The 27,484-nt window shown below is 39.6% G+C and overlaps 2 protein-coding genes across 28 annotated transcripts in view; one reads left to right on the plus strand and one right to left on the minus strand.

Annotated features, from left to right (window-relative positions):
• Positions 1–3,285: 3,285 nt before the first annotated feature.
• CHCHD7 (coiled-coil-helix-coiled-coil-helix domain containing 7) lies at positions 3,286–11,065 on the minus strand. The gene is made up of 4 exons (XM_028736926.2): positions 10,904–11,065; positions 6,124–6,215; positions 4,713–4,811; positions 3,286–3,658 (listed from the first exon to the last, which is right to left on the minus strand). Exons 2-4 carry the CDS (start codon positions 6,175–6,177, stop codon positions 3,554–3,556), a joined length of 258 nt encoding a protein of 85 aa, XP_028592759.1. The 5' UTR covers positions 6,178–6,215; positions 10,904–11,065; the 3' UTR covers positions 3,286–3,553.
• Positions 11,066–11,249: 184 nt separating this feature from the next.
• The window catches only part of PLAG1 (PLAG1 zinc finger), a 35,942-nt gene continuing 19,707 nt past the window's right edge, over positions 11,250–27,484 (plus strand). For 6 of the 27 annotated variants that reach the window (XM_077932989.1, XM_028736917.2, XM_028736915.2 and 3 more), the window contains exons 1-4: positions 11,250–11,461; positions 18,989–19,122; positions 20,254–21,513; positions 23,692–23,768. The gene's annotated coding sequence lies outside the window, so the exon portion shown is untranslated. Of the gene's footprint in view, positions 11,462–18,988; positions 19,123–20,253; positions 21,514–23,691; positions 23,769–24,421; positions 24,676–27,484 lie in introns of those variants that run through there. The other 21 variants (XM_028736922.2, XM_028736925.2, XM_028736923.2 and 18 more) reach the window with 9 other exon arrangements.

The following is a 27,484-nucleotide window of genomic DNA, read 5'->3' on the forward strand; positions in this document are numbered from 1 at the left end:
GGAAGGCTAATTAAACACGATTTTAAAAAATGCAACCAGTCACAGCGGTCAGCAAACAGCCTACACACTGCCAGAGCTGACTAGTCACACCACTGCACTAATGATTCCCAGCAAAGTTAGAAAATGCAGCAGTTCATCCCAAGAATGAAGGCAAAAAGCCTCAGTGGAAATGTACCACCCACAGTACATACGTTTTTCAGGTTCCTTATTTGAAGGAGACACAGAGGTTGATGACAAGGGTATTTTCCATTATGGCTCCCATGTGTGAAACGCTCTCCACCTGCTGCCTTCACAAATTTATTTTTGGCATCCGGTAAAAACTTACCTTTCTTCCTAAGCTTTGGATGGACTAAGATGTTTTTGCTGTTTGTGTGCTCCAAAGCTTCCTGAGGCTGTTATGGAGGGTGTAATATATTTTTATGACTTGCACCTGTTTTTGTATGTGATATATAAATATTCATATATTTGTATAATACGCGTACAAACAATGTGCTTTTTTAAATACGTTGTAAGTTGCTTGAAGACCTCTGTGCAACAAATGACTAATAAGTCTCATAAATCTGCTGATTCCTAATGTAATCCTTTGCTTTCTATATGTTCCACTGCTCACAAGCAACAAATTATTATCTCAGCTGATGTTTCAGAGGAAATAGTTTATTTTTTCACAAAAGCATTGTATGAAATCTGTGCCCATTGCTGTAGACTACATCAATTAACAAGCATTCAAGAAATAAAGGCACTCAAATCAAATCATGCTTAGCTGCTAAAGGAACACTAGAAGGAAACCAGACTATTTATGAGTAAGTCACCTATGGAGGAATTTGGAACTCACAACATTCCCTGAAGGGAGATTTACTACTCTGACATATTAGGTCTAACACACTGGATTCTTCCTTTCCTAATTACCCTCATACATTGGACCTCCAGGTTACGTTTCCCCATTGTTACAAGGCCTTTTCCCCCCAGCATACGAAAGTGGGGCCCCGATTGACTTCAGCTATTTCAGCTACAAAAGCAGAAGCAGCTGAATAGGCCAGAGAACACCTTGCCTCTCTTTCAGTAGGGACCCAACCAGAGCTTCCACTGCCACCACCCACTACTGGCATTATTTGCAGCATTATATGTTTTTATTTTATTGCTAATTTAAATGTGCTGTTTTAAATGTGCATTTTATATTTGACTTCCTTTAGTAATGTTCTTTTTGAAATGTTTAAGATATATTTTTTGTTCACTTTGCTGCATTAAATGCGCATTCTATAGTTGACCTCCTTTGTAATACTTTGAAATCGTTTAAGATAATATCTTAGTTTCCTGTTCATGATGTCGCTTGGAATGTATACTTGATTTTAGTGATGTTTTATTCTTGATTGTTGTATTTAATATTTTAATGTAGGTTGTAAACCACTTTTGAGATTCCGCCCCCCCCCCCCCAAAATAAAGCAATAGAGAAATGAAATGAAAAATAAAGCTAGCAGCTGAACAGAAACAGAAGTAGGATGCAACATGTACGGGCAGGCAAAAGTAGGCATATTAGGGATTGTAAAAGTGTAGAAGTAGCTAGGCCATGTTGTATCAGGTTTTCTTTGAACTTGTTGCAATGTTGCACTCCAAAGATTGTGTCAGTTCAGTCTTTGGCAGCTGAAAATGTCTCTTTGTTTTCTTACAATGTGTTGCAGTAACTTCATAACATTCTGGTTTCTGCACTGTTTAGAGTCCGAATGGCTAACCTCCAGCCCTCCAGATATTGTTGAACTACAACTATAATCAACCCTAGCCAACTGTCAGGGTCAATGAGAGTTGTAGTTCCATATTTACAGGGTCACAGTTTAGCCACTGTTGTTCAGTTTTGCCAGCTGTGACTAGTACAGTAACTTTGGAATAATATTATGTAATGTCAAATGAAAATATGCTCTGGCTTTAAGCCTGAACTTAGTTGATTAAGCAACATGCTGTATCAGTGCTAAGACTGCAGCTGTTGGTACTGTGTTTATCTTGTGAGGCGCTTCCACATGCCACTTTTTTACAACTAACTACTGACCGGTCCGCTTGACATAAATACCAGAAAAGGTTCTAGAACAGATCTGTGAGCACTTAGATAAGGATGCTGTGGTTTCTCGAAAACAAGCCATGCGAGATAAATCCTTTTTCTTTTTTTGATAAGAGTTATAAGCTTGGTAGATCAGGGGAATGCTGTGGATGTAGTGTATCTTGATTTCAGTAAGGCTCTTGACAAAGTCCATGGTTCCTCCTGGAAAAAAGTGACAAGTGGGGTGCTGCAGGGTTCTGTTATGGGCCAGCTGTTGTTCAACATTTTTATAAACAACTAGGGTGAAGGAACTGAGGAGATGCTCATCAAATTTTCAGATGACAGCAAACTGGGAGGGGTGGCTTAATGCGGCAGAAGACAGAATTGGGAATCAAAATGACCTTAACTGCTTAACAAACTGGAGAACTGGGTCCAAACAAAATGAAATTTGAACATAGGACTTCAAGTTACAAGAAAAGAGATTCCAATTAGACATTAGGAAAAAACTTTCTGACCACTAGAGCTGCTTGACAGTGGGCTCCCTCAGAAGAACTCTCCTTTGGAGATTTGTTAGCAGAGGTTGGATGGCACCTATCAAGAATGCTTCAGTTGAGATTCCTGAAGGAACTGGGGTTCCTTCCAACTCTACAATTCTATGATTCTATGAACTCAATAGGAAACATGCTAAAGATGCATCACAAGTGGTTCCCAACTCAACAGAGGCTGAAAATTAGTTTTAATTTGCAAACTGATGAGAGTTTGAGATATGCTGAATCGTACCTCAACTTCTACACAATTCCAGAATTGTGATGTAATAATTGGTGGGAAATAGAGTTGGTTTATAGGAAGTTCTGTGATAGTTTATCAGAAGACTCAGTTGCTATACTACTGAATTATTTGAATCAATCTTTGGTGAAAGGAGATACTGAAGTTGTAACTAGATCTGTTACTGTGGTGAGAATATAGTATTGAAATGAATAATAGCATAACACCAATTAAGTGTTTCATTTTTTAGGATGTGCAATATTGATAGAATTGCAAAACTGATTTACTATAGACAATTCAGATAATCCCCCAATTATGTAAAGCAAATCTAACTAAAAGTGGTTCTCCTTCTTTCAGAACAATATTCACTCTTTCTCCTAATATGGTATAACCAATGCTTTTTCTTTCAAATTAAATTCTTATTTGCCACTTTTTGTAATCTTATGAGATTCAACTTTTTGCTTTTTAATAGCATAAAAAAATAAAAACCATAGTTTCATCATTAAAAAGGCTGATTTATTACTAAACGTTTCTCTTACATGCCATGTAAGTTACTTTCCAATAGTCATCAAGGCTTCAGGTTTCTGCTTTCGTTTCAATAAAAACCAGCTTATAGAGGCAATACCCTAAATTATTATTCAGAAGGGTATTGTACAAAGGTGTTTAAGAAGGTGGCAACAATAGCCACCTAGTCTAAAGGTGTTTTTCAACATTCTTTTCAGAATGCCTTGCTTGGAACAACACCACTGTAACACTGCACAATCAGTACGGTATTCTTCCAATTGATGCCAGGATCTTCTCTCTCTCTTCTGCTGTAGGCATATCTGGTTTGATTCCATCTTTTCTTCTCTGCATTACGATCCCATTCTAGAAATACAAAGAATCAGTGTGGCAGTGAATTAAATTATCTTCATTATTAGCAAAATAAGTATTTTAAATATTTAGAGAACTGGAAGTCTAGCTGTCTTCAAAGTTGATATATTGGCAAGTTTCCCCTACTTGTTTCAAGACACTGGGTTACAAGAATTGACTATGCTGCAATACAAGGGTACAAGGGGACAACCTACCAAAACCAGTTTGCGCATAAAATGCAATGTATTTGCTAATTTAAAAGCAGCATTTTCTCTGCTAAAAATATTCCGTTTAATTAGTCTAAAGTTGGAGAAGTCATGCTAACTCAAAATAGACGTGAACTTCCTGCATAGCTATGCCCATTAAGATGGCAAAGACTGATTCAAAGCGAAGCAGGTTAAAGGAGAATGGTATCAGATATCTAAAGTGAAATTCAATCAAGTGAACTGTTAATGATCCACACTAGCAACGATCAAGCAGTTTGGAAATGGAACGTGGTCCTGAAATGATTTCTTGCACAAATCTGAACTGGACTGTTTGCACTTCCTAGAACTGCCTGGAGAGCACTGTGCCTTAACTTTCCCTCTTTAGCCATACATGAGCATTTAGTTTACCACCAAGGAAGAGCTAGAGATGTGCTAGCAGCTTTAGCAAGGATGTCAGCTTGAGGAGCTATTACCTGGGCAAAGATGGAAATAGTGTTGTTGCTGTAATGAATAACAGCATCCGGCTAGCTCTACTTTGTGAGTCCACTGTCTCACATGAAGTCAATGCTATCTAGTTTTGATCTATTTCTCAAGTTGGCTGCAAAAGCATATGCTCCTGCAGGCCTAGGGTAAGGCAACCCCCGAAAACTCTTGCACTCTTATTGGGACTGGGGTCTGCATCTAAATTCTAGAAATTGGTTTATGTGAGTATCATCATCATAATTGTGTTTAAAATACCTTGCCTCGTTAAAATTGCCAGCTTTAAAGTGCTAAACCCATTTCCACGATCTTGCAAGTTCAGATATAAAAAATACCACGGATAACCACAAACATTCTGATTACAGTGTGAGTAGCCTACTTACCCAAAACTTTTTGCAGCTCTTGTATTTTAAAAAGTACAGGGTGCATGCATCTCTATTGTAGTTATTCTTATCCATACATTTGCTAGAGGCATCTGCTTCCTTGAATATGAAACAAGATACACTTAAAAAGCCAATAGGGGACAAATATTAACTTCCCACATGTTTTAAATGCCACACATACTGGTTGAAATGCTGCTGAACAACAAAGCTGAAATTCTGTATGTACGAACTAAGTGGTACTCATTTTGCTTCCTCAGAAGATTGGTTCAAAACTGCAATCCTAAGCATATTTAGAAGAAAGCAAGTCATGCTACACTGAGTACCTAAGAGAGAAATGCCCATTAGGATTACCCTGAAATTGAGAAGCTTATGAAGAAAGGACTCTCAACTGCTTTGCAGTTTTAAGTTCAAATAAATTGGTGCTCAGCCATCTAGATGAAGGTCATTAACAGCAGTCAGGATGCCTCTAAGTTACTTCCCAAATGGAAAAAACCCCAACAATCTGTGCCAAGAAATACATTTCAACTAATGTGCAAATGCAAGAGTGATGGTTGTTTTTTAAAAAAACAACCACCAAAACTTATTAACCCAGGGGATCATCCAATCTGCCTACCAGGCACACAAGAAATCAAATCATTCTGTATTTCAGACCAGATAATACTAAGAATGCATAAAACTAACTGATTATATAATTTAATGGAATCCTATTCCTCACATTAAAGTTTGTAGAAAACGACTGTACAAAACAAAGAAAAAAGTTAGTACAGAATGTGGGGTAGGAGAAAAATGGCTCTGTTTCACTCATTTGCAATGAATGATGAAGGATCACTATGTTCCTTCCTAGGACTAATAGGTGTTTGGGGTGTGGTTTTTTAAGGACCACAGATGTGATTATCTTTCTTTCTCCCTTTGACTTGTCTCAAAAATGTGCAATTAGGACATATGTACTTGTTAAATACAATAAATCCTATTCTCTGGTGAACTATTTAATGATTCAGTGTTGTCAGATGAAATCAGTACCTCAAACTACAAGACAGAAAAATATCAAGACTGTCTGTGTGGCTTGAACAAAAAAAAAAATCTTGATTCTTTACGTATGTATCCTTTGTTCTCCAGCTGGCTGGTATTTTTGATAACAAATTTTAAATACCTTATTAATGAAAAGGAAAATATTTATAGTGACAAACAATTCTGTACTAGTTTGTACTTAAGAAGGCATCCTAGTGTACATTTGCATTTTTGACAGATGGCAACAAATTGGTTCTATTTATGGAACTTTACAAGAATACAAAAACTATTCCAATGTTTTAAAATGCCTAATAGTGTATAGCCAACTGAAATAACTTGCAAGCGTCAAACTACATAATAATACTAACAAAAAGAATCTGTTTACTACAATTCACATTCTTACCACAAGGCAGGGATTTATGTCATGATCTCGAAGACGTTGCAGTTTTCTAGGCATAAAGATATTGGTTTGTGGTGGTACTTTAAAGATAACACCTAGAAGAAAGGAGGAGGTTTTAAAAAGCAAAACAGGCTCTCTCTTAATTAGGATTTAAGGCATTTTCCAAGGAGCGGTGCATATTATCAGCAGTACTTTTTTGCAGGTGGGGGGAAGCACATAGGTTCTCACCCCAAAATTTAACATTTGAATATTATCTTCATATACCACCACCAAAACTATAGATTTAATCCAGAGATCAAATTTCCAAAAGCCATCCTATGTGTTAATGCAGACCAATGCTAGCAGCTAAATGGGTTGCTAAGGTGAGCAGGAAAATACAAGTTCCAGCCAAGTCACCTCTATGTAGAGTCATGAGGGTACTCTCAAACTGGGGCAAAATCCCATTTTTCCATGGTTTGAAACTGAAAAATTAGAAAGCAGAACTGAATAGTCCATTATTAATTATTTTGTCTTTCAGTAAGTTGAATTAATGCTTTAAATCAATGTTTTAAAATACTGTTTCATAGTCAATTCATACTTCTGCAAATCTCTTATAATTTAACAATAGTAAGGCTAGAGATTAAAGTGCTGCTCCTGGCTCAATGCAGATATGTTATCACATGTTTTGTGCTAACCATGGCTTGCACTTACAAATGTACAATAGGAAATCCACTATTTTTACTTTCTTGTTAGAATTTATAGGATTAAGATTCATAACCATAGTTTAAAGCTGTCAGTCTGCTTTCATTTTCCATCTGCTTAGCATTCATAAATTCATTCAAATCTTCAATGTCTAACAGCTTCTTGAGTTGGAGCAACAACTGTAACTGTGCTAGAACTGTGGTTTGTTAAGTTAACCAGCTTAAAGCCATGGTCTGAATGATATCCTTACTTGGTGGCCCCTTGCAGCTGGTATGTGACCCAACACAAGTTTTTACAAACCATGTCTTTATGAAAATTATGACTGTGGTGCTGTACTGAATGAGCAATACTTTTAGGACTTATGTAAGAAAAGTGCTTTCAAATTCTTAAAAAATGTAATCAGGGAGAGTGCAAACCATATCCCTCCTGCAATAAGGTGGCAAGATTTTGCTATAACAGAAGATTCATTCCTCTTACTTCTCATAGATTTCACATTTCTCTTTACTGCATTCAGTGGAAAACCAGTGAAATTTGAAAATGTAGTTCAGCAACATCAGGTGGGTCATAGGCTCCTTACCCCTGCTCCAAACATATTACTAACGTAAGATCAAACTATTATTTGAAGGGAATGTAGATATTTGTAATTAGAAACATGTAGGCTTCAGTTTGGCTAGAAATGATTCCTCAAAGTAGAGCTGGAAGAATACTTCAAATAAGAAAAATGTTGGTCTCTCAGAGCGAGAGGCTGGGAGGAGAAAGCAAAGATCCTAGACAAGAGCTGGGAGGAGCTTCTGTGAGTGGTAAGAGCTAAGAATTACTTTGAAGAGAGGACTCTGTATTTTATTTGTGCTATTTGTATCTTTTGTAGCTGCTATTTTATTGTATTATGGAAAATATTTAATAAAAATCATGTTTTAGAAAAAAGGAAGAATACTTCAGATTCTAGGTGCCAGCAGCATATTTTACAATACATCATCACTTCAGATTTTCCCATCATTATCACAGCATCATCTAAAAATACATGACTTGGTATGCTTTATGAGAGAACTAAATACACTTTCATAAAACACTCTGAACAGCACTTTTAAAAACCTGCTTACTTTTATAATCTTACCAGAAATAATATTGGCAAGATACTACTAACATCTGCAAGGCATCCAAGAAACAGTACGGTCGCAGAGAGAATTTAGATTTATTTTTTTGGCCAGTATGACTAGACCAAGTCACACATCCAAGGAGGCTTGTATTCTGATGAGTACAATTCCAAACTTTTGGTTAAAATATATACATTGGTCACCAGCTAATCTGAATATTTGTTAAATTTGTAAACCACTTTCCCATCAATGGTGCTCTCTAACCCTGGTTCACCTTCTAAGCTTTGGTTTCATTTTTTAAAAGCATGCAAGTCTAGATATATGGGAACAAATCTACCTTCTTACAATTCCTTAAGCATTTTAATTTAAATTCTTAACACAGCCATTCATACTAATGTGCTGACAACATATATTTGTTCTTACATTTGTTCTACACCTCAGGTCTTTTTTGTTTTGAAACACCTAAATATGTTTTGCTTCTCTCAGGTGGCAGTCATTAATTATAATTATTAGTAGAGTATTATCAGTAAAGATGAAAGCTTTGGAACCCACAAGGCTTTTTTTTTCGTGCAGTCATCACAAAAGATTAAACAGCTTCCTCAACTGGATAACCTTGTCTATGGAGGCTAAACACTACATATAGTCCTATCCCTCTTGGCACACTTTAGGAATGAGGAGTGGATCCTCTACTATACGAGCTCCCTAAAGTAGTCATTCAGCAAGTTCCTCTTTTCAGCTAAAACATCTGCCAACCACACCTCTAAATTGAAAACTGCATCCCTCAAAAGGCAGCTCTTAAACTAGCACTTGAAATCCAGTTTCAAATCCCAATAAATTGCAGTTTTCCCACAGAAGGGGCAAGGTACATGACCCTGCCCTTATTTGGATGAAGGGCCTAAACCATAGTTCTGTGCTATGGAAACAGACCTTGATGAGCCTCAGAGTTGTATCTCACCCAGTTCAGAAGAATTTGCTTTCATTTTCAACTGTTGTGCATTGTTATATCCATACAAAGAACTGAAGCTAGTTTTAACTGTGTTCTATCCAAATCCAAACAAGCCAGGATTGTAAAGCCTCAATTTGAAGTTAAAATGAATCCCAGTGTATCCCAGTGCATACTGACAAATCTTGGTTAGTTTATGACAGGAAGCAAATGCTTTTGATCTCTTCCTTGTGGCTGCAATGGAGAAGAGAACAGATGGGAGTGTGCTTAAGTCCAAAGCTGGCAAAGGCTCATTCCTGGAGTGTGAAACTCTAGTTTATCATTGCATCGAAATGATGATATCTGTCTAGTTCTCTCTCACAAGCAACTTTTTCAACTGTTGGATAACTGTCCCAAGTTCTTCTAGAGTACAATGAAGGTCTCTGTCTCTCATAAGGATGGGGGAAAGCCTAAAAATAATGTGCTAAGTACAAAACCATGTCAATTAAAAAAAATAACTCAATGTGGTTTTGACAGGTTTGTCTTATATAGAAGGTTGGAGAAAAGAACTTGCCACACTTTAACACCAATCAAATTGTTTCCTGAAAGTGAAAGGCCACACACAACCCAAGGTACCGATGGCTTAAGTAGCCTAGATGTTCATCTAGAACAGTGGTTCCCAAATTTTTTGGGACACCACCCTCTTGGTTCTTAACCTCATTCACAGGGCCCTCTACCCTACAAAAAAATTGTTCAGAATAGCACTTTTCACAACCCACTAAGAAGAAGAATTAACACAATAAAATCCAAGACACTAACAATTAAAACATTTATTCAAAATTTGGGTTGCTGTTGTTGCACTAGAATAACCCCTCTGGACAACAATAATACAGTAGCATTGGAGAAGCATCACAGAATAAAGCTATCACTAATGCCCTATTACCAGGATGCGGGTGGTGCTGTGGGTTAAACCACAGAGCCTAGGGCTTGCCGATCAGAAGGTCCCAGCTCCTGTCAACCTAGCAGTTCGAAAGCACATCAAAGTGCAAGTAGATAAATAGGTACCGCTCAGGTGGGAAGGTACACGGCCTTTGCATGAGCTGCTCTGGTTTCACCAGAAGCGACTTAGTCATGCCGGCCACATGACCCGGAAGCTGTATGCCGGCTCCCTCAGCCAATAAAGCGAGGTCTGCGACTGGACCTAATGGTCAGGGGTCCCTTTACCTTTACCTTAATGCACTATTGTTGTGTCAACAGCATGCTGCATAATATATATAAAATAAGACTGCCAGTCTGGAGGATCCCCCCCTCCAGTCTAACATACTGTCCCTTTCCAACCAAGTGCTTTCAGGGAGGCCCAGCAAAGCTGCTTTCCCTACCATTTACTGAAACAGTAGAACTCAAGGCAGTCACTACAGATGCCAGAGTTGGAACAGAAAAGAGTCGATGCAACATAAGAATGGTGCAAAAAGAAAAATGAATGAATGAATGAAGGGGCGGGGCGGGGGAGCCAAACCGCTTTAGATTTGACGTCGAAGCCCCCCACCCTTATCTCTTTAGTTCCAGTCTCACCCGGCGGATGGGCTGGAGGGTGTGGATGCTGCAGCGCCCAACCCACCCCGAGCCCTGGAGCAACAGCTAGATATAAGGGATGCGAGCTACAACATGCCGCGTGTCTCTTACACACCTACACCCCGCGCACCCACTTCAGCTGCCATGTCGGGAGCCACCGAGGGCAAAAAGGAGAAGGAAGCGCTTCCTGGCCCAGCCACAGAAAGGGCAGCGAGGGGCGGAGCAGCCTCAGGAGGCGCACCTGGGCGCACCCACGGGCGCCTTGCACGGGCCTGCAGCCGCCGCCCCGGCCCGCCCTCCACAAGCCTCTAGCCGAGCGCCAGCTCTCGGGGGCTGCTCCGCGTGGAGCCGCGGGGCCTGACGCCGCCGAGCCTGCCGCAGCGCTCCGTTCCCGCCTCGCACGCCCGGCAACGAAGCCAGGCGCCGGAGGGAGCGGGCGGGAGGTTGGCGCTGCCACGGCGAGGCCGGACCGGGCGCCCGGCGACCAGGCGGTTCCTCGGGAGGCGACACTCACCTCAGCCGCCGCGAGGGAAACCGACTCACGGGCTCGGGACTCGCTTCCAATTCGAAAGACGTCAGCGGCTTGGGCAGCCACCTTATAAGCGGCGCAGCCTACCCCGTTACTGCCCCGCAGCCCTGCCGAAACTGACAGGCCCGGCGCCCAATCGCTCTCGCCGAGGCTCTCTGAAAGACAGCTCCGAGCCCGCCGCCGCCGGGCCAATGCGCGCGCGGTTCCTCCTCTCCCTTCCCGGAGCGGCGTCCCGTCCTACCAACGGGGCGAGCCGCGAGCCCCAAAGTGGCCGCCTCCAGGGTGCGGCCAAAGAGCTGAGTGACAGGGGGAGGTGTCCAACCCGCGGCGCGTGTGGGCGGCTGGCGGTGTGGGCGCGGCGTGTGCGGCAGGCTGAGCTGCACCGCAGCGCATACACTACAATGGCTGCTGGAAAGAGGGGAAAGCAAACAATTTCCAGGCCCGCCGCGTCCAGCCCGAAATATGGGGAAAAAATTACAGAAAAATCGGAGAACCCTGTAAAAGGCGGGAAGAGGGCGCTGAGGGGATGCTGAGGCTCCCGCGGTGAGTCTGCTGCGGGTTTGGGGGTCAGGAGCCGGGGTTCAGCAGGGAAATATTAGGGTTATTTAAATTCTGAAGGGGGAGGAGGAGGAGAAGGGGGGAGAGCGGAGCGGCAGCGATGAGGGAAAGTTTGTGCGGCTCCATCTCCTTCCCCTGCACTCCTGGGCTGCGTCGCGCTTCTCGCGGGGTCCCCAGGAGCAGCCCCTCGAAAGAAAGCCTCGCTTTCCTCAGCTTTCGGACTTAGAGTTTCTCCTGTCCTCCGCCCCCCCCCAACTCCTTCAGTGAGGTTCTCACTGAGGATCGCACCCCCCCCCCTTCTTCTTCCCCCTCGTTTCTTGTTATACAAACGGGGAGGCGGTTTTGCAGAAACTTTTTTGAGAAGCCCCCAGCCCCCCCCAGCCCGCTTTCCTCGCTCCGAGTTTCTCCCTTCTCTATCTCTCCCCCCCCCCCCCAAGCCCCGGAGCTTGTGCTTTGAATATAGTGACAGCAGCAGTAGCAGCAGCAGCGAGGAGGGAGCGGAAGACATTAAGAGCCCGCGGTGCCCAAAAAATGAGAGAAAATTAATATAAATTCAGCCGTAGCACCAAAGCGGCCACATTTTGCGCAGAAATGTCGCGGGCGGGTTGCACTCTCGGGACGGGGCGGCGGGGACCCCGCGGCCAAAGTTTTAGGGGGCTCCCGAGTCGCTTTGGGGCGTGCAGCGCCCTTCTCCTCCCGCTTTTTATTGGACAAAAGTTTTTTCCTCTCCTTTCCCCCCCACCCCATCAAGAGACGAGATTGCCTCCCGCCTGACTTGGACCGGCCGCGGAGGCTTTTCTTTCCCTTCTTGCGTGGGTACGAGAGAGGAGTTTGGGGAAGGCGTTTGGAGGGTGGGTTGTATTGGGGAGGTGGGGGGGGGGTTCTCTAACTGGAAGCAGGAGAGATCTGGAGAGAGAGCAGGGACAGCTTGTTGTCAGTATCATAAACAACCAAAATGGAGGGAGAACCGAGGCATATAACAAAATAAAAAATAGCCCCAAAAAATCCTAAAAAATGCCCCAAATCGTCTCCGTCCCCCGATTTCTCCCCTAAGAGATCAGGTTGAACCCCGCGTCCCCTCACGTCGGGGTTTCAGCTCTCAGAGAGCAAGGAGTTAAAACTGATGCCTATTTTTGTTGTTGATGACTGCTTTGGAAAGGCAAAAGCTCTTTTACAGCTCGTTCCCGACAATGCGAGAACGTGAAAATCCCCTTTCTCCCTTGAATGGTGGTGGGAGGTGGGAATGCACGAGCTGCACAACTTTGGGGCAACGAGGAGCGATTGCACAGGAGATAAATGCTGCATTTGCCAACTTTGTACCTTCGCTTTCGTGCCCTTTGTTTGTTGGGGGGGCACATGTGGGGGGAAAGGGGGGAGGTGGCGCGAAATGTAATACCTATGCATTGCTTTTCTCCCGACCCAATTATGATATGCAATGCAAAAGAGCAAATATTTCCGATTCATGGAGTACCTTTTCGTTGCCTATGGATCCCGGTGTTTGTGTCCACTGTCTGTGAAGTGCTTTCTGTTAGAGTAGTATGGACTGGAAGCAACGTGCCGTAGAAAAAAATGAAAAATACACATAGTGAGACTACACTTTTGGAGGAGAACCGGGGCTTACTTTAGCATGCTTTTTCACCAATTTTGTATTCCGGGGAAGAATGTATTCTGCAATTTTCTCATGTTTATTAAAAAATGATGCCTCAACTTGCATCACATAGAACTAAACGCGAAAGTGCTGCTGATGTTGGTTTCCACGTGGGATCAGGGACAGAGCATGGTATCTTAAAGAGACAGCTCCTCTTTTCTTCTATCTATGCTCACCTATGCAGAAGTTCTGGCTAAAGTTGGCTTGGATTTGTTAAAGTGTAAAGTCATAAATCAAACTCTGAAGGCAAGCCAGTGGCTACTTATCCTGGTGGATTGCATTAAATCCAAGGGGGCTGTTGAGGTGTAAACAGTGATTGGCTTACCCCTTTTGTAGGAGAAATTGGTGGATATTGTTTGGACCTAGCATTTATTATCTGTGATGCAACTCAAGATTTTGGTATGGTGGCTGAATTTTAATTCCATTGTTGTGTCTTGGATTTAGAATGGTGTGTGTAGAGATAGCCTAAATTATAATAATGTTCTGCTAGTTTTCAAGTCGCTGGAAGAACACAAGACATATAGTGGACTTTATGGTATAATTTTAAAGCCATTTTGCAGACATTGACAACTTGTTTGGATATCTTCTGTTTCATTCCATTGATTTAAAATACAAACCTGTTCATATTTCAAACCTGCAAGTAGTGTTCAAAGGATCTGAATTTCAAACCTGCAATGTTCAAGGGGTTAGAATACATGCAGTGTTATAAATTGTGCTATTACAGATTTGTGTAATGTCTCTAGATTTGGTTTTATTGAAATACATTCTAATTTTAGGTTAAATCTTACATAGTTGTGCTTTTATTATTTGTTAGACAGTAAATTTTTGTTAATTGAAACAGATTCCAAGAAAGCATCTATGATAGATGTTGCTGTATCTTTGACTTATAAATGTGTGACTTCCATGATAAGAAATGTTATCTATAAAGACTTGGCTTAAATGTTTAAAATGCTGCTAGGTAGTAGAATGGTATTTCGGAAATCTATTGTCTCAGGTCTTGTGTTTCTTATGCACAATTACATTTTCATTTCAAGTGATTTGCTCTTTCACTGTCTTGATTTAAATCTAAATTAAACTCTTGCTAGCACGTATTCTGCTCAAAGAGATGGACCAAATCTTGAGAGAAACTCCATCAGTTATACTTTCTTTTGTTCTTTATATACCAAATCAATTTTCTGCTCAATGTGTAACCTGTTTCTATTCACTTTTATATAAGTCTCACTGTGTTGAGGGGCTTGATTATCCAGTGTACATAAGATTTCATCATTTGTTATCATAGATGTCTTGTACCTTTATTGCATTATGTAGTGGACTATTGTCCTGGATAATCCTGTGGCTTCAGGTGAAAGCACCTTGTTTTCCAGTGACACAGTCCCCAAAATTAAACTGCGTCATTTATTCTTAGAGAATGGATTTATACAAATTGTATAGTAATAATAATGTGTCTGTGGGAGGGGGTTATTGGTTTGTTTTTATTATATTTTGTGTTCTCATTTTGTATTTTTATGTTGTGAATCACCTGTGATCTTTGGGTGAAGGGCAGTATACAGGTTTAATAAATAATAATAATAATCAGCTCATAAGGGGAACATTGATCTGTTAACATGGAGTTGTATACACATTTATTTTTTATTGAAAACAACTCTATTTTTGGCATAAACGTTATCATTTAAATCAAAATAGAAAATATCTGAAAGCAAACTTGGCAAATGGCTGATGCATGCCATATGGTTTAAGAATGTCACATGAATTACTAGTGTTTGTAGATCATTTTCATCTACCAGTTAAGATACTAGGTTCATAAGTGCACCTAGCATAATAAGCAGAAATTTAGCTTGTAGTCAGTTCTTATCCTAAATACATTTGATACAGCATGCATGTTTTATCACAGGCATTAACCATAACAATAAGTTTGTGGCATGAATTGTTAAGCTCAGAAGTCAGAACACATGAAGTCTGGTGGCTTTTCCTAATCTAAATTTTAAAGCTATTTTGTAGATATACAGAAGTACAAAACTTGCATTTGGATCTTTAGATGTATATACAGATCTGCTGTACAATTATTAAGTATCATGGTAAAAGCATTGTGGAAGAAATACATTTTTCTGAAAGCACAAATTACAATTTTGCTTTCTTCCTCTGTCATGAAAGTTCTCCATCATATGCAAATTTAATGCCTTTAAGTTTGAATACTCATTCCAGTAATACATTTAACAGTAAGGAGACTGAGAAAAGTAACTGTTAGTAGAAAAATAGCCTGAAACATTGAATTTATGGATGCTGATAAAGCTGTATTTATCTTTGAGAACTATTTTGTTAAAACTATGGAGCACTTGCATATAATTTTAGTTGATTGGTTAAAACAATGTTCTATGAAATTAGTTGAATTTCTTATAATTCATATAATGTAGATCCATTATTATATACTATAGATTCTGCAGACAGATTCCAAGGTGTCTTGAGTGAATCTTATTGGCCAAACTACTTTGTGACACTACTTGCCTTAAGCAAAACCTTTGAAGTCTAAAGTAGTTTTTGAGCTTTTCATTGTAAGTTTTAAATGTTGGTGTATATAAATATAATTGTAATTAATTGTCATCTTCTTATTAAGCATTTTTTTTTGTCAAAATGGTGACTCACCACCACAATTTTACTCTGTTAATACATATCTTTGAAGTTGCTCACTTCATTGCATTCAGCTGATTTATTCATGTTGAGAGTTTGCTATGGAGTTGGAGTACTCTTAGAAAAGCACCTTGTAGTGGTAAAATCCTCTGCCACTAATAGTGACAATTTTATGCACTTAATGATATACCATAAAAGCATACTGAAACATTACTTTGATTATAAGAAACTTACATTTTGGGGTATAGTCTTCAAACCCCTTTTGTGGTTCACTATACTGTAGTACTAAAAGGAAAATCTGAATATATGTTGATGGTATGCTTCTGAAAGCAAATATCTGCAGATACCATTCATTTGTTTTAGTAGAAAGATTTAATAGCTGTCCAAATGAGCTGTTGACCATCTTTAACCAATTTCTAACTATTTAGAAAGCCTCTCAGAACAATGTAAAATAATTCAAATATGTGAACAACGTAATATTTTGTACTGATCTGACATACAATATGTGTTTGAAATCTAACACATGATGGATGGTTGCTGCATTAAACAAGTAAAACATTTCAGTAATAGATAATATATTAGGAAGAAAACATATATATAATTGTAGTTCAGTTCTTGATTTGGAAATGTCATGGATTTGTGAATAGAATCAGTAGACTGAATATGTTGCTTCTTTATTGGAAATTTTAGTATTTTTCTTTTCTATTGCAAAGATTTTATTTGCTATTGCATAAGTAGCAATTAGAATATTCTGTGCACTGTCTTACCCAGCACTAAGTCAGCCTTTAAAATATTAATGTTTGTTTTTATACATAATTGTTTGATTGGCATCTTATATACTAGCTACCTATCCTTTGCATATATATTTTTCAGTATGTCTTAGGACTTGGCAAAAATAACTTTTGGAATCTCATACCTAAGAATTCAGTTTCCAAAAAGTGTTTATATCAGTTGAAAGTGCCATGTTCTTTGATCAGAACAATTGTTAGAATTCATATAATCTATGGATTGTGCTTTAATTTGCTTCAAAATTGTTATCAAAGTTAATGTGAGTGCTGGGATTTTTTATATGTAAGCTGAATTCAACAAGTAGGAAAGATGATGCAGTCATATTAACATTAGTTAGTTTATAAAAACAGGTTTTTTTACCTATCTCAGTATGTTTAAATATATATTCTCTGAACTTGCTGTATTAAAGAATGTACATAGTAGCAGAATGTTTCATATGTATGTATATCTCTTGCCAGATCTATATCCCATTAAATGTTAAAATGTGTGAGTATAGTAATAACTGGTATAATTTCCAAGAAGAAAATGAAGCAGGTTATTTGCAAGACATCATAATTTCTTAATTCAGCTCTTTTTAAATTGAATGTGTTCTAAGACTAAGCTATAATATTCAAAATGGAATTCATACATCTTGCATTAAATAAATGAAGTATTAAGAACTTAACAAGAAAACAGAAAGAGAATTAAGAAAAATATACTTTTAAAGAAAAATTAGGAAATTCAGCATGGGGAGAAAGTGTCTGGCCATAAGCTGTTATAATCTTATTTGCACTTGTTGAGCCAAAAGTGTCGCTTTGTGGAGAATATCCCTAGAAATCAGATTAGAAAGTGTTTAATGGGAATTAGTTATCAGCTTTTTTAATGGACAAATACTACTTTTATAAAAGCTAAGATCTGATTCATATGTTGACAAGGTGAACTGGATTCATTAATTTTTAACATATCTTTAATCTTGAATACTGTGATAATGTCCCTCCCACAATAACATCAAACTCAAAATTACTATGGTTACATTGAATTTCTGCCATTTAAGCAGATTTTAAGCATGGATCTCTGATTTTAATTACAAAAGCAATTACTTATTTGTAGCTACTATGTTAATTTTGCAAAGTGCTGGTCAAGTAACTAATAAAGTACTGTGTTACAAAATGTATTTTTCCATTTGACAAGTGCAATAGGGATAGTCCAAGCTCATTTAAATATGTTCTTGAATAGTTGTTTCTTTCTTCAGTGTGTTTCCTTAATGAGAGATGGCTGCAATGTTCTGCAATTACATTTTGAGAAGTGAAAGAAACTTGTTTTGTTATGTTAGCGTATGAGATATATATTATATGTTATAAAGTTATATGTATTGTATGATAGCATATAACGTATCCTGAATATACTATGCTACTGTTATCATAAGGCTCTTAAAGATATTTTAGTTACGTACTGGTGATCAAGATTTGTTCAGCCAAGAGAACCTCATTCATATGTGTTTGTGTGTGTAGATAGATAGAAAATCATACAAAACATTTTTGTTCTAAAAGAGTAGGAATATTTTTATACTTAATATTAAATGTCAGTTGTTAACTTTACAACTGGTAAATCATGTTCTAAATATTATTTGGAGTGTAAATAATTGTTTAAAATATGCTTTGGGTATTAAATAGTTGTATATATTTTGATACTAAAACTAACATTTTTGATTGAGGTTACACAGCAAATCATTTAGTATTCTTAACTAGCACAAAACTATTATTTGCATGTTCAGAATAGATTAGTCATAGTAATAGTAACATTACTAAGTACAAACAATTTTAAAAACTTTTCTGTCAAGTCAAACAGATATTGTTAAAGCTGATTGTGCTTGTTGGAAGAGAGTGTAGCTGATGCAGGTTTAATCGCTTTCCTCTAGGGGACTTTTAAGAAACTATGAACCATGCATCTAAAGAGCAGATGCAGCATTGCATGCTTATTGAAAATGCCAGTTCAGTTGGATCGTGTATTTTTTTCAGTGTCAACATTGGAAATATGTATAGACTGAAGTATAAGAACTTTCCCATAAACAGATAGAAAATGCATTTCAATCCATTGAGAGAGGATACTGTTGTTGTTTGAGCAAGCAAACAAGCAAGTTTAATAGTAATTAGATACATATAGCTTGATAGTTGCCTTTTAATGTTATCATTAATAAAAACTGTGATCTTATAGCATGCTCTGATCCTGAGACTTGGAGTGGAGAAGAAATACTTTTAATTCTCAAACCTACAGAAGGCTAAATGATTTCCCACAGTTACTCAAGGAGTCTGTGGCTGGGCTGATTGCTACTAAAGTCCAGATCCATTACCAAGTAAAGATTAGTGTGAAACAAGAAAATAAATTACTTTAATAAAAAGGTCAACTGTATCCAATATGCTTACTGATTTGTTTCAGTAACCTAATTTTGTTTAAACACCTAACCACCCTAGCTCCTGATAACCGTCATTGCTTTCTTGATTGAGACCATCTGCCAAATAGCAACGCTTGCCAGAGAACTACCAAGCAGAGGTGGCAGTGGTGAATATTGGACCCATGGAGATATAAGCGGCACTTCCATAAAACAGTGAGTTGCAGTGGTGGGGTACTGCAGCAGAGGCAACCCCAAAGGGTATGACACCAAACCAAGGGTTCTGCTTTAGGAAGGTGCAAGGGCACTATTCTTTCGGTTTTAGTGGCTGCATGTGCCCATTTGAAGGATTCCTGAGTTGGAATACAAATCTTCTGAGTGTTGGGATAGGACCTACACCTATGACCAGGTAAAAGCTTGATAATGGAATCCTTCAGCTAGGGTGGAGGATTCAACTGGGAGTGCTGGGGTGGCTTGAGAGTATGTGTGGCAGTTGTGGAAATAGAATGGGTTTGATGCATTGACTGCTAGGTGGTGGTAGTAAGTGATTGATGAAAAGTTGGCTTGTATAGATATTCTTGGGGATTATGGGCTGGTAGTGGTTGGATGAGATTGTGTTGAGTGTTTTTATGTTGGTACAGAAATCCTGTATGTGTTTAACTGGATATTGAGAATTAATATTGTAAGGGTGGATGGAGCAGAGTCATGATAGTTTTCTGGGATGTGCCTGGGGAGGTCAGTAGGCTTTCCTTGATTCCATTGGTTACAAGCAGAAGAAGTTATGACACTGGAGAGCAGACATGCCATTTGCAGAAAAAGGGACACAGCCATGTACAGACTGTATCCCTTTCTGATCTTTCCCTTATCTCTTGTCTGCTAGTAGCTTGGTTGTTGGCCTTCTGCTCCGACAATGAAGCTGTTTAACACCAGTTCAGTTCGCAATAACACCATACTCACGAGGGAGCCATTCTGGGATGCGTTTCTGAGACATATGTGGGCTAGATATCAAGAAACTGTGTTCACCTATGTACTTTCTACAGCGCCAGCTGAATTGGATAAACACACATGTGCGAGTTGGAGTTGTTATAGTCCATATAATTCATTTATCTGGCTAATAAACCTCCCTGATCTGGAATGGGCTTTGAGAGCTTACAATTTGGCCATCAAGACAGACTGGGGGTGTTGCTTGTGTACCCCTAACCCTTCTGGACTGAGTTTGCTAAGGTGGTGTTGAAGAACTGTTATTCTGAGGACTAAACATCCATGCTGGCTTTATAACCTCCATGACTGTCTGTTTGTCATTGGCAAACAGAGATGATCACACCCTCAATCTTGTGTTTGATTCAGGGCAGGTGGGAGTGAGAGTCTGGAAATGGAGAAAGGTGTCCTGATAACCCCATTGTTATGGTCAGACCATTTCTTGGTAAGCTTTGATCTTATATTACCAGTTTCCCCTTCAACGATGGGACCCCCATTAAGATCCATGGTGCAACTAGAGGTTCCTCAGCCCAATGAGTCCCCAAATGCATGGTTTTTATCCACCATGAACTGTGCATTCAGTATTGTAAAGCCAATTTTGTAGAACTCCCTTCTAGTTGAGATTGAACAGGTGCCCTATTGTTTTTCCACAATTATATTGATTGGATGGTCTATAAATATTTGTTACAATCCAGTGAATTCAGTCCCAAATTCCATTGGAATTGGTTTATTTTGGTGCACAATAACTCTGTTTTGCAATATGATCACATACATTTTATAGGTCATAAAAACCAACTAAATCATTGTGCAGGTGAAATGGTTTCCACAAGTGCAACAGTACTTCTCACTCTCCTCCCCCTACAACACTCTCTAATCTGCTTCAGAGGGCTGAGGGAACCCCACAGAGCAGATTTGGGAGGTATTTGGATGAAAGGGAAGGGAACTGTCATTGCACTAACAGAAGTTGTTTCATTTTTGCAGTGATTTAGTTAGGTTGAAGCCATGAATTGGAATCCAGTTGGTGCCCCTCCCTTTCACTTGATGATGAAAGAGTCCCTGTTTTGCCTGATGAAAGATTGTCTACAATAGTACACGGTCTTAGGGCAAATAATTTTGATGTGTTCATTATGATCAAAGAAATGTGTATAATTTTGACTGGTATTGTGTAATAAATGAATAAAGTGAGTTTTCCAAGGCTTGAAGTCCTGCAAAGTCATGAAGCTTGTTTAAGTTAACTTAGGCAAGTTTTTCCTCTCAACCTGTGTCAAATGTTTCTGTGAGGATAAATGAATTTGGGGCCCAGCATCCTGAAATTAAGTGACAAATCTGAATTGGGTTGACATTCCCACTTATCAAGAAGCTCATTACAGAGCATTTTTATTGTTAGATTATTCAGCTATGCCACACTGTTCCAAGTGCTTTCTAACTTGTATGCTTTTTAATCAAGGACAGTGATAACATCATGTATGCATACAAAAACCTGAAATCCTAGATGTCTTTCAGCAGGAATGGGACTTGCGTTTAAGAAAATAGTTCAACATTCACCAGCAGATTCACTAAATAAACTGAAACCTGCTACTTCAACAGAAACAAATGTTTTTATCCAAGTTTTATCAAACACATGCCTCAGTAAGAATTTAAAGGAATCTGGTATTATAGCCCTTCTAAAAGTATACATGTGTCTATGCATTTGTAGAAATACACTGTAATTTCGTACCATTCTAAGTGTTAGATAAGAGAGTGATCAAATATCCATGCAACCTTTTCCATGTGGTTACCTGCTCAGATGTTTCCATCTTCAATTACTAGATTTTAATGCCAGAACTAATGTTAGTTGAATAGTGAGCCTATTCACAGAAAAGGTATACATGCTAATTCTGACTAGTGTGAGATATTATTTTTAATGTTTTTATTTTATTAGTATACAGCCCTTCATCTGAAGAACACATGGTAGTTCATAACATAAAAATACAAAATGACAACAATACATAATTTTTAAAACCCAATAATTCTGCCTTCCACAAACACATTTAATCACCCAAAGGACTGGTTATAGAGAAACATTTTTGCCCGGGGTCCAAAGAAATGTATTGAACGTGCCAGATTCTCTGGGAAGAGCATTCCACAAATGGGGAGCCATCACAGAAAAGGCCTGTTCTCGTGTCGCCACTCTCCAGACCTTGCGTGGGGGAGGCTCATGAAGAAGGGCATCAGGGGATGATCTCAGGGTCCATGCTAGTTCATATGGGGAGAGGGTGGTCTTTGAAGTATTGCAGTCCTGATCCATTTAAGGCTTTACAGTGGTACCTCTGGATGCAAATGGGATCCGTTCCGGAGCCCTGTTCACATCCAGAAGCGGACGCAACCCGCGGGCTGTGATTTGCCGCTTCTGCGCATGCGCGTGGTATCATTTTGACCGTCTGCACGAGCGGCAATACCCAGAAGTAACACGCTCTGTTACGTCCGAATCGCCGCAGCGCACAACCTGAAAATACTTAGCCCGAAGCTACTTCAGCCCGAGGTAAGACTGTATAGGTAAAAACCAGCACTTTGAAATGGGCTGGGAAACTAACTGGCAGCCAGTGCAGTTGGGCCAGGATTGTTGTAACATGCTCAAACCTTCTTACCCTGGTGAACAACCTAGCCACCAAATTCTGCCCCAGCTGAAATTTCCAATTGACCTTCAAAGGCAGCCCATTGTAATCTAACCTAGAGTTTACCAGAGCATAGACAACAGAAGTTTGGCTATTCCTGTCCAAATAGAGGTGCACTGGGCCACTAGCTGAAACTGATGGAAGGCACTCCATGCCACTAAGACCACCTGAGCCTCAAGTGACAGCGGTGGGTCCACTGCTTCCATCTGGTCTAAGGAACCACCCACTAACATTGCCTTGGTCTTATCTAGATTGAGCTTCAGTGAGTTGGCTCTCACCCAGTCCCTTATCAAGGCAGTCCAGCACATCCACAGTTGCACCTACAGATGTAAAGGAGAAGTAAAGCTGTGTGTCATCAGCAAATTGCTGACAATGTACTCCAAACTTCTGGATAATCCCACTCAGTGGTTTTCAGTAGCTTAAGGGTGGGGATTGAATCCTGAGGAACTCCACATTGAAAGTTTCATGGGGCCGAAGAGCACTCCATAAGCATCATCCAGAGTGCAAATGGTTGCACTGACTGTTCCAAGCCCCTTGTCCACATTCTCGAGCCTTACAGATGAACTCTCCTGAGTTACAAGCTTGGTTATAAAACTCACAGAATATTTCATAGCTCTGTCTCTGAATTTGCCAAGCACTGTGAATTTGCCAAGTGCTACTGAGACTATATGGTTCAAAAAAGATAGTTGATTGGAGTTTTGCAGAGCAGCTGAAGTCCAGCTTAAGTTTCACCATTTGATCACCATCCTGTCTTACACATACAAAATATACAGGAATTTAATTTGTGCTTCATAGTTTGTTCATGGACCAATGCAAGTCAGATAATGTTTGCCGCTGACCTCTCAATAATGGAATAAACTAGCTCACAGAATGTTCAAATGGTTCTATTAGTTTGCAATCTGATAATATTTAAACATTTTGTGGGCTAGTATCTGACTGGGGTTGGTACTTGATTACAAAGTCTGTGATTAACATAACCTGCAAAATAGTGTCTGCCAACTAAGCATATGCTCAGGCTTCTAAAACAGCTGCCAAGACAGTTGCCTATTTTGTTGCTTTGATAAGCTTGTACCATTTAAGCAAAATGCACACTTGGAACTTGCTGGTATGAATAGCAAGTGCTAAAAGCACCTCCATGCCCTGTCTTTTACAGATGTGAGTGCTGCAAGGGCATGAGGCTGCACCTTCTCTACAGTGATGCCCACGTAGTGGAACACTTTGCCAGCTAAGGTATACCTGTCCTCATCTCTGTTAGATTTTTCTTGGTGGACTAAATTTTTATTGAGAGTGTTTACTGATGTCTGAAAACTGCTATGTATCCTTGGTTTTGTATGGAATCTTGCCTAGTTCTGTTTATTTTAAAATCTCTCTCTTTTTTTTAGATGGCTTTATTTTTATTTATGACTGTGTACCACTTTGCTGTTTTTTTAGAGGCTACAACAAATGTGGGCATGTTAACAAAAACCAAGTTTTTTCTTATTGCTTACAGTTCACCACTTACCTTGAAAAGTAACAACAATGGGATGGGGGTGGGGAGTGGTGAAATGCAGATTTACTCTTTGACTAGTGGTGTTTATAAATCTCTAGGTGGGTGATGGAAAGATAGTGTGATAGTAGTTTGGGGTATCAAAGGACCTTGCAGACCAGATACCTTGTTTGGCATGTAGGCACCATAACATCTTACAGAAGTATCTACTGTAGTTGGCTCAATAAACAAATTACAGTCAACTTATTTATGGCAATACTTTGTGCATTACTTCCCATAATTGCTTCATTGAGGGTGGTGGTGTCAACATCTGATGCTTGCCATGCTTTGTGCCTGGATAGCTGCTGGTTGTCATCCTCCCTAGTGTTGTTCTCTAATATTTATTTCTTATTTAAAGCATCTTTAAAACCAGATATTCAGCCAAAAGAGCTTACAGATCAATAAAAAAATTCAGGCTTACAGTCTTAAAAATGTAGCCCAGAAGGGGGATGAGAAAGAGGGTAAAAAAGCAAACCGAAGGACGCCTTCATCTTAAGAGTTCCCCCTCCCCACAAAAAAACTTAAATTAAAACCCAACCTGGCTGGGATGGAAGCAATTCCAGAAAAAGAGGAGCTGAAATGATCTGAGGTCTCAGGATTGCTTATGGAATGGTAAGTGGTGTTGCTTCCCATGTGTATTTGTAAGTTTTGAGAAATAGGGGCTATAAGAATATGTCATACTTAAAATAGACCTGTTGAAATCAATGGATTTAAGTTCATCATAACTAAAGTCAGTTGTTTTCGATAGCTCTACTCCGACTGTGACTTAGTCTGATAATACCAATAGTGATTAAATAGAAAAATGTAAGAGACCTGAGGCATATCAGATCCAACATCCTGTTCTTGTAGTGGTCAATGAGATGCCAAGGGAAGCCTGCAAGCATGACCTGAGTGCAGTAGGACTCACCACTTAAGCTCCCTACCAACAGGTATTCAGGGCATGTTTCCTCTGCCTCTGGAGGCAGTAAATAGCCATCAGGGCTAGTAGCTGTTGATACTCCATGAATTTGCTTCATATTTAAAAGACATCACTGCATCTTGTGCGCTGTGTGAAGAAGTGCATGCATTGTTTCATCTGTCCTGAATCTTCTAACATTCACCTTCATTGGATGGCCTTAGATACTATGAAAGAGAGGGTCTTTCTTCGATTATGTCTCCATTTACTCACCTTTATACCTTTTGTTAGTAGTTCTAGATCCTTGATCATTTTGGTTGCTCCTATCTGTAACCTTTCCAACTCTACAATATCTTTTTTGAGGTGAACTGTATATAGTATTCCAAGTGTAGTTGTACCATAGACTGTGATATTAGCAGTCCCTTTCCTAATTATCTCCAAGGTGGAATTCACCCTTTTTCATAACTACTGAACACTGGTTTGGCAGCTTCATTCCAAAGTCTCATTCCTGATCAGTTGCCACCAATTCAGATGTCATTAGCATATATAAGTTAGGAATATATGTTAGGAATTCACCTTACACTTAAACTGAATTGCATTTGCCATTTTAATTCCCATTCTTCCAGATTGGAGAGAACATTTTGGAGCTCCTAGCAGTTTCTTGCTTTAATTAAACAATTAAAGGATGCCTCTGCTGAGACACTAGCTGCATTCCACCCAATGTTTTTAAAAGTAGGAACTGTTAGTTAAGTTCGGTCCTAAGTTTGGATGTTATTGGCATGAATTTCTAAACTTTTAAGAAACAAGTCTAGACTTCTTTGCCACTTCCCTAGCAATAGTATAACTTGTGAGGATTATCTAATTAAAATTACAAGTTGAATGAAATACCATTTTGACAATTCTCCTGGCACTGTTATTGAGTCTTCTGAAAGAAAAGCACTGCAGTTTTCTGTATTATCTGTGGTACTCCTTTTTAGATTATTAGCACACATGTACATTTTAGGAGTTCTTAAAATCTAGTTCCCACAAGCTTCTTTCAATAAACTTATACCACATTATTTTAATGTGGTATTGTGCTTGTGTGAAAAAGTGAGAGCCTGGGGTATATAGGTGTCAGGGAACTGCCATCGGAGCCTAGAGTGGAGGTAAGGCTCCCCAACGATGCAGGAGAAGGGACCAGCAGGGGGAGAGAGAACACTTCCTTTGAGGAAGGAAATGGGAGTGACACCAGGAAGCAAGGGGGAACTGCGGAGAGAGGGCTCCAAGACTCTTCCACAGAAACCAGCGGGGAGAGCCCAGGACCTCCGTTGGGCACGCCCACTCTGCGCAGGAGACTTCCACGCAGGGAGGCTAGGAGGAGACTTGGCGTCAAAGAGTTTCTATGTTGGAAGAAGTTCAGGAAACACCCACTGATGGATTCTGCCAGCGACTGACACAGCCATAGAGAAAGGGCTGTCCAGCCAGGGAAAGGTTTAGCCAGGCTACGTTGCCTAGAACAGTAGCACCCTTTACGCACAAGCAACCCCAACTCCCTTTACAATAGGATAGCAGCTGCCATAATTTTAGTTGATTTTCAGCCTCTGGATTAGTTCATTAGGTTACTTTGACCTGCAGATCTAGTTTGCTCACAGATCAAGGGAAAATGTGGATGCATAAATACTGAGCTGTATGTAAGCACAATATGAGACTGTAGGAAAGTGTAGTACTTGCGTAGTATGGAATTAAGGTAAAGGACCCCTGGATGGTTAAGTCCAGGCAAAAGCAACTATGGGGTATGGCGCTCATCAGGTGTCATATTTATTTCCACGCTTGAGTGAATGTATAAGCACCATGGCTCTTTCCTGAAACTGAAGGCTATACCATCCTAGCATAACTGATTCTGAACTATGGATGCAAATATTAAGTAAGCATCAGTATCTTTTTAAAATGTATTTGAACTTGCATTCTGCAGGGCATGTATAAAACATCAGGGGTAAAATAAAATCACATACCTTTCTACTAATTGCAAATTATTTGACAGTTGTGACGACACATCCATAGAAAATATGGGCTTGATACCATATTCACTTTTATGTGCACCAGTTTTTAAAATAGAGCTGTACAGTTCCCCTGCAAATTAAACGCATTGTGGGTTTTTTGAGAGGAAGCCTATTGAATGGAACAGCTTACCTGCCAAAACTCATCCATCAAAAGGAATTTCACACTAAACCACTATATTTGTCATTTGGTTGGCCAACTAAAAGCACAGCTGGAGATTGCATTATATTGTCCAGTTACTTTATGCTGAAGCTCTGTGGGGACAGTAAGCAGTCAGAAAGATTATTTGGGATCATGAAGATGTAATAGTATCTAATGGTATAAAACTTTTAAGTGTGGTGCTGGTTCAGTCATTTGACTTTATATTCCATCTCATGTAAAAGGATCTTGGTTTTCTGTATAGGAATTGGTCTGAAGTATTGACCCAGGGTATGCCTGATCTGAGTTAGTAATCACAGAGACTGGTGGCAGTGACAAGTGGAGATTTCT

The sequence above is a fragment of the Podarcis muralis genome, chromosome 8 (genome assembly GCF_964188315.1).
Source record: "Podarcis muralis chromosome 8, rPodMur119.hap1.1, whole genome shotgun sequence".
NCBI lineage: Eukaryota > Metazoa > Chordata > Lepidosauria > Squamata > Lacertidae > Podarcis > Podarcis muralis.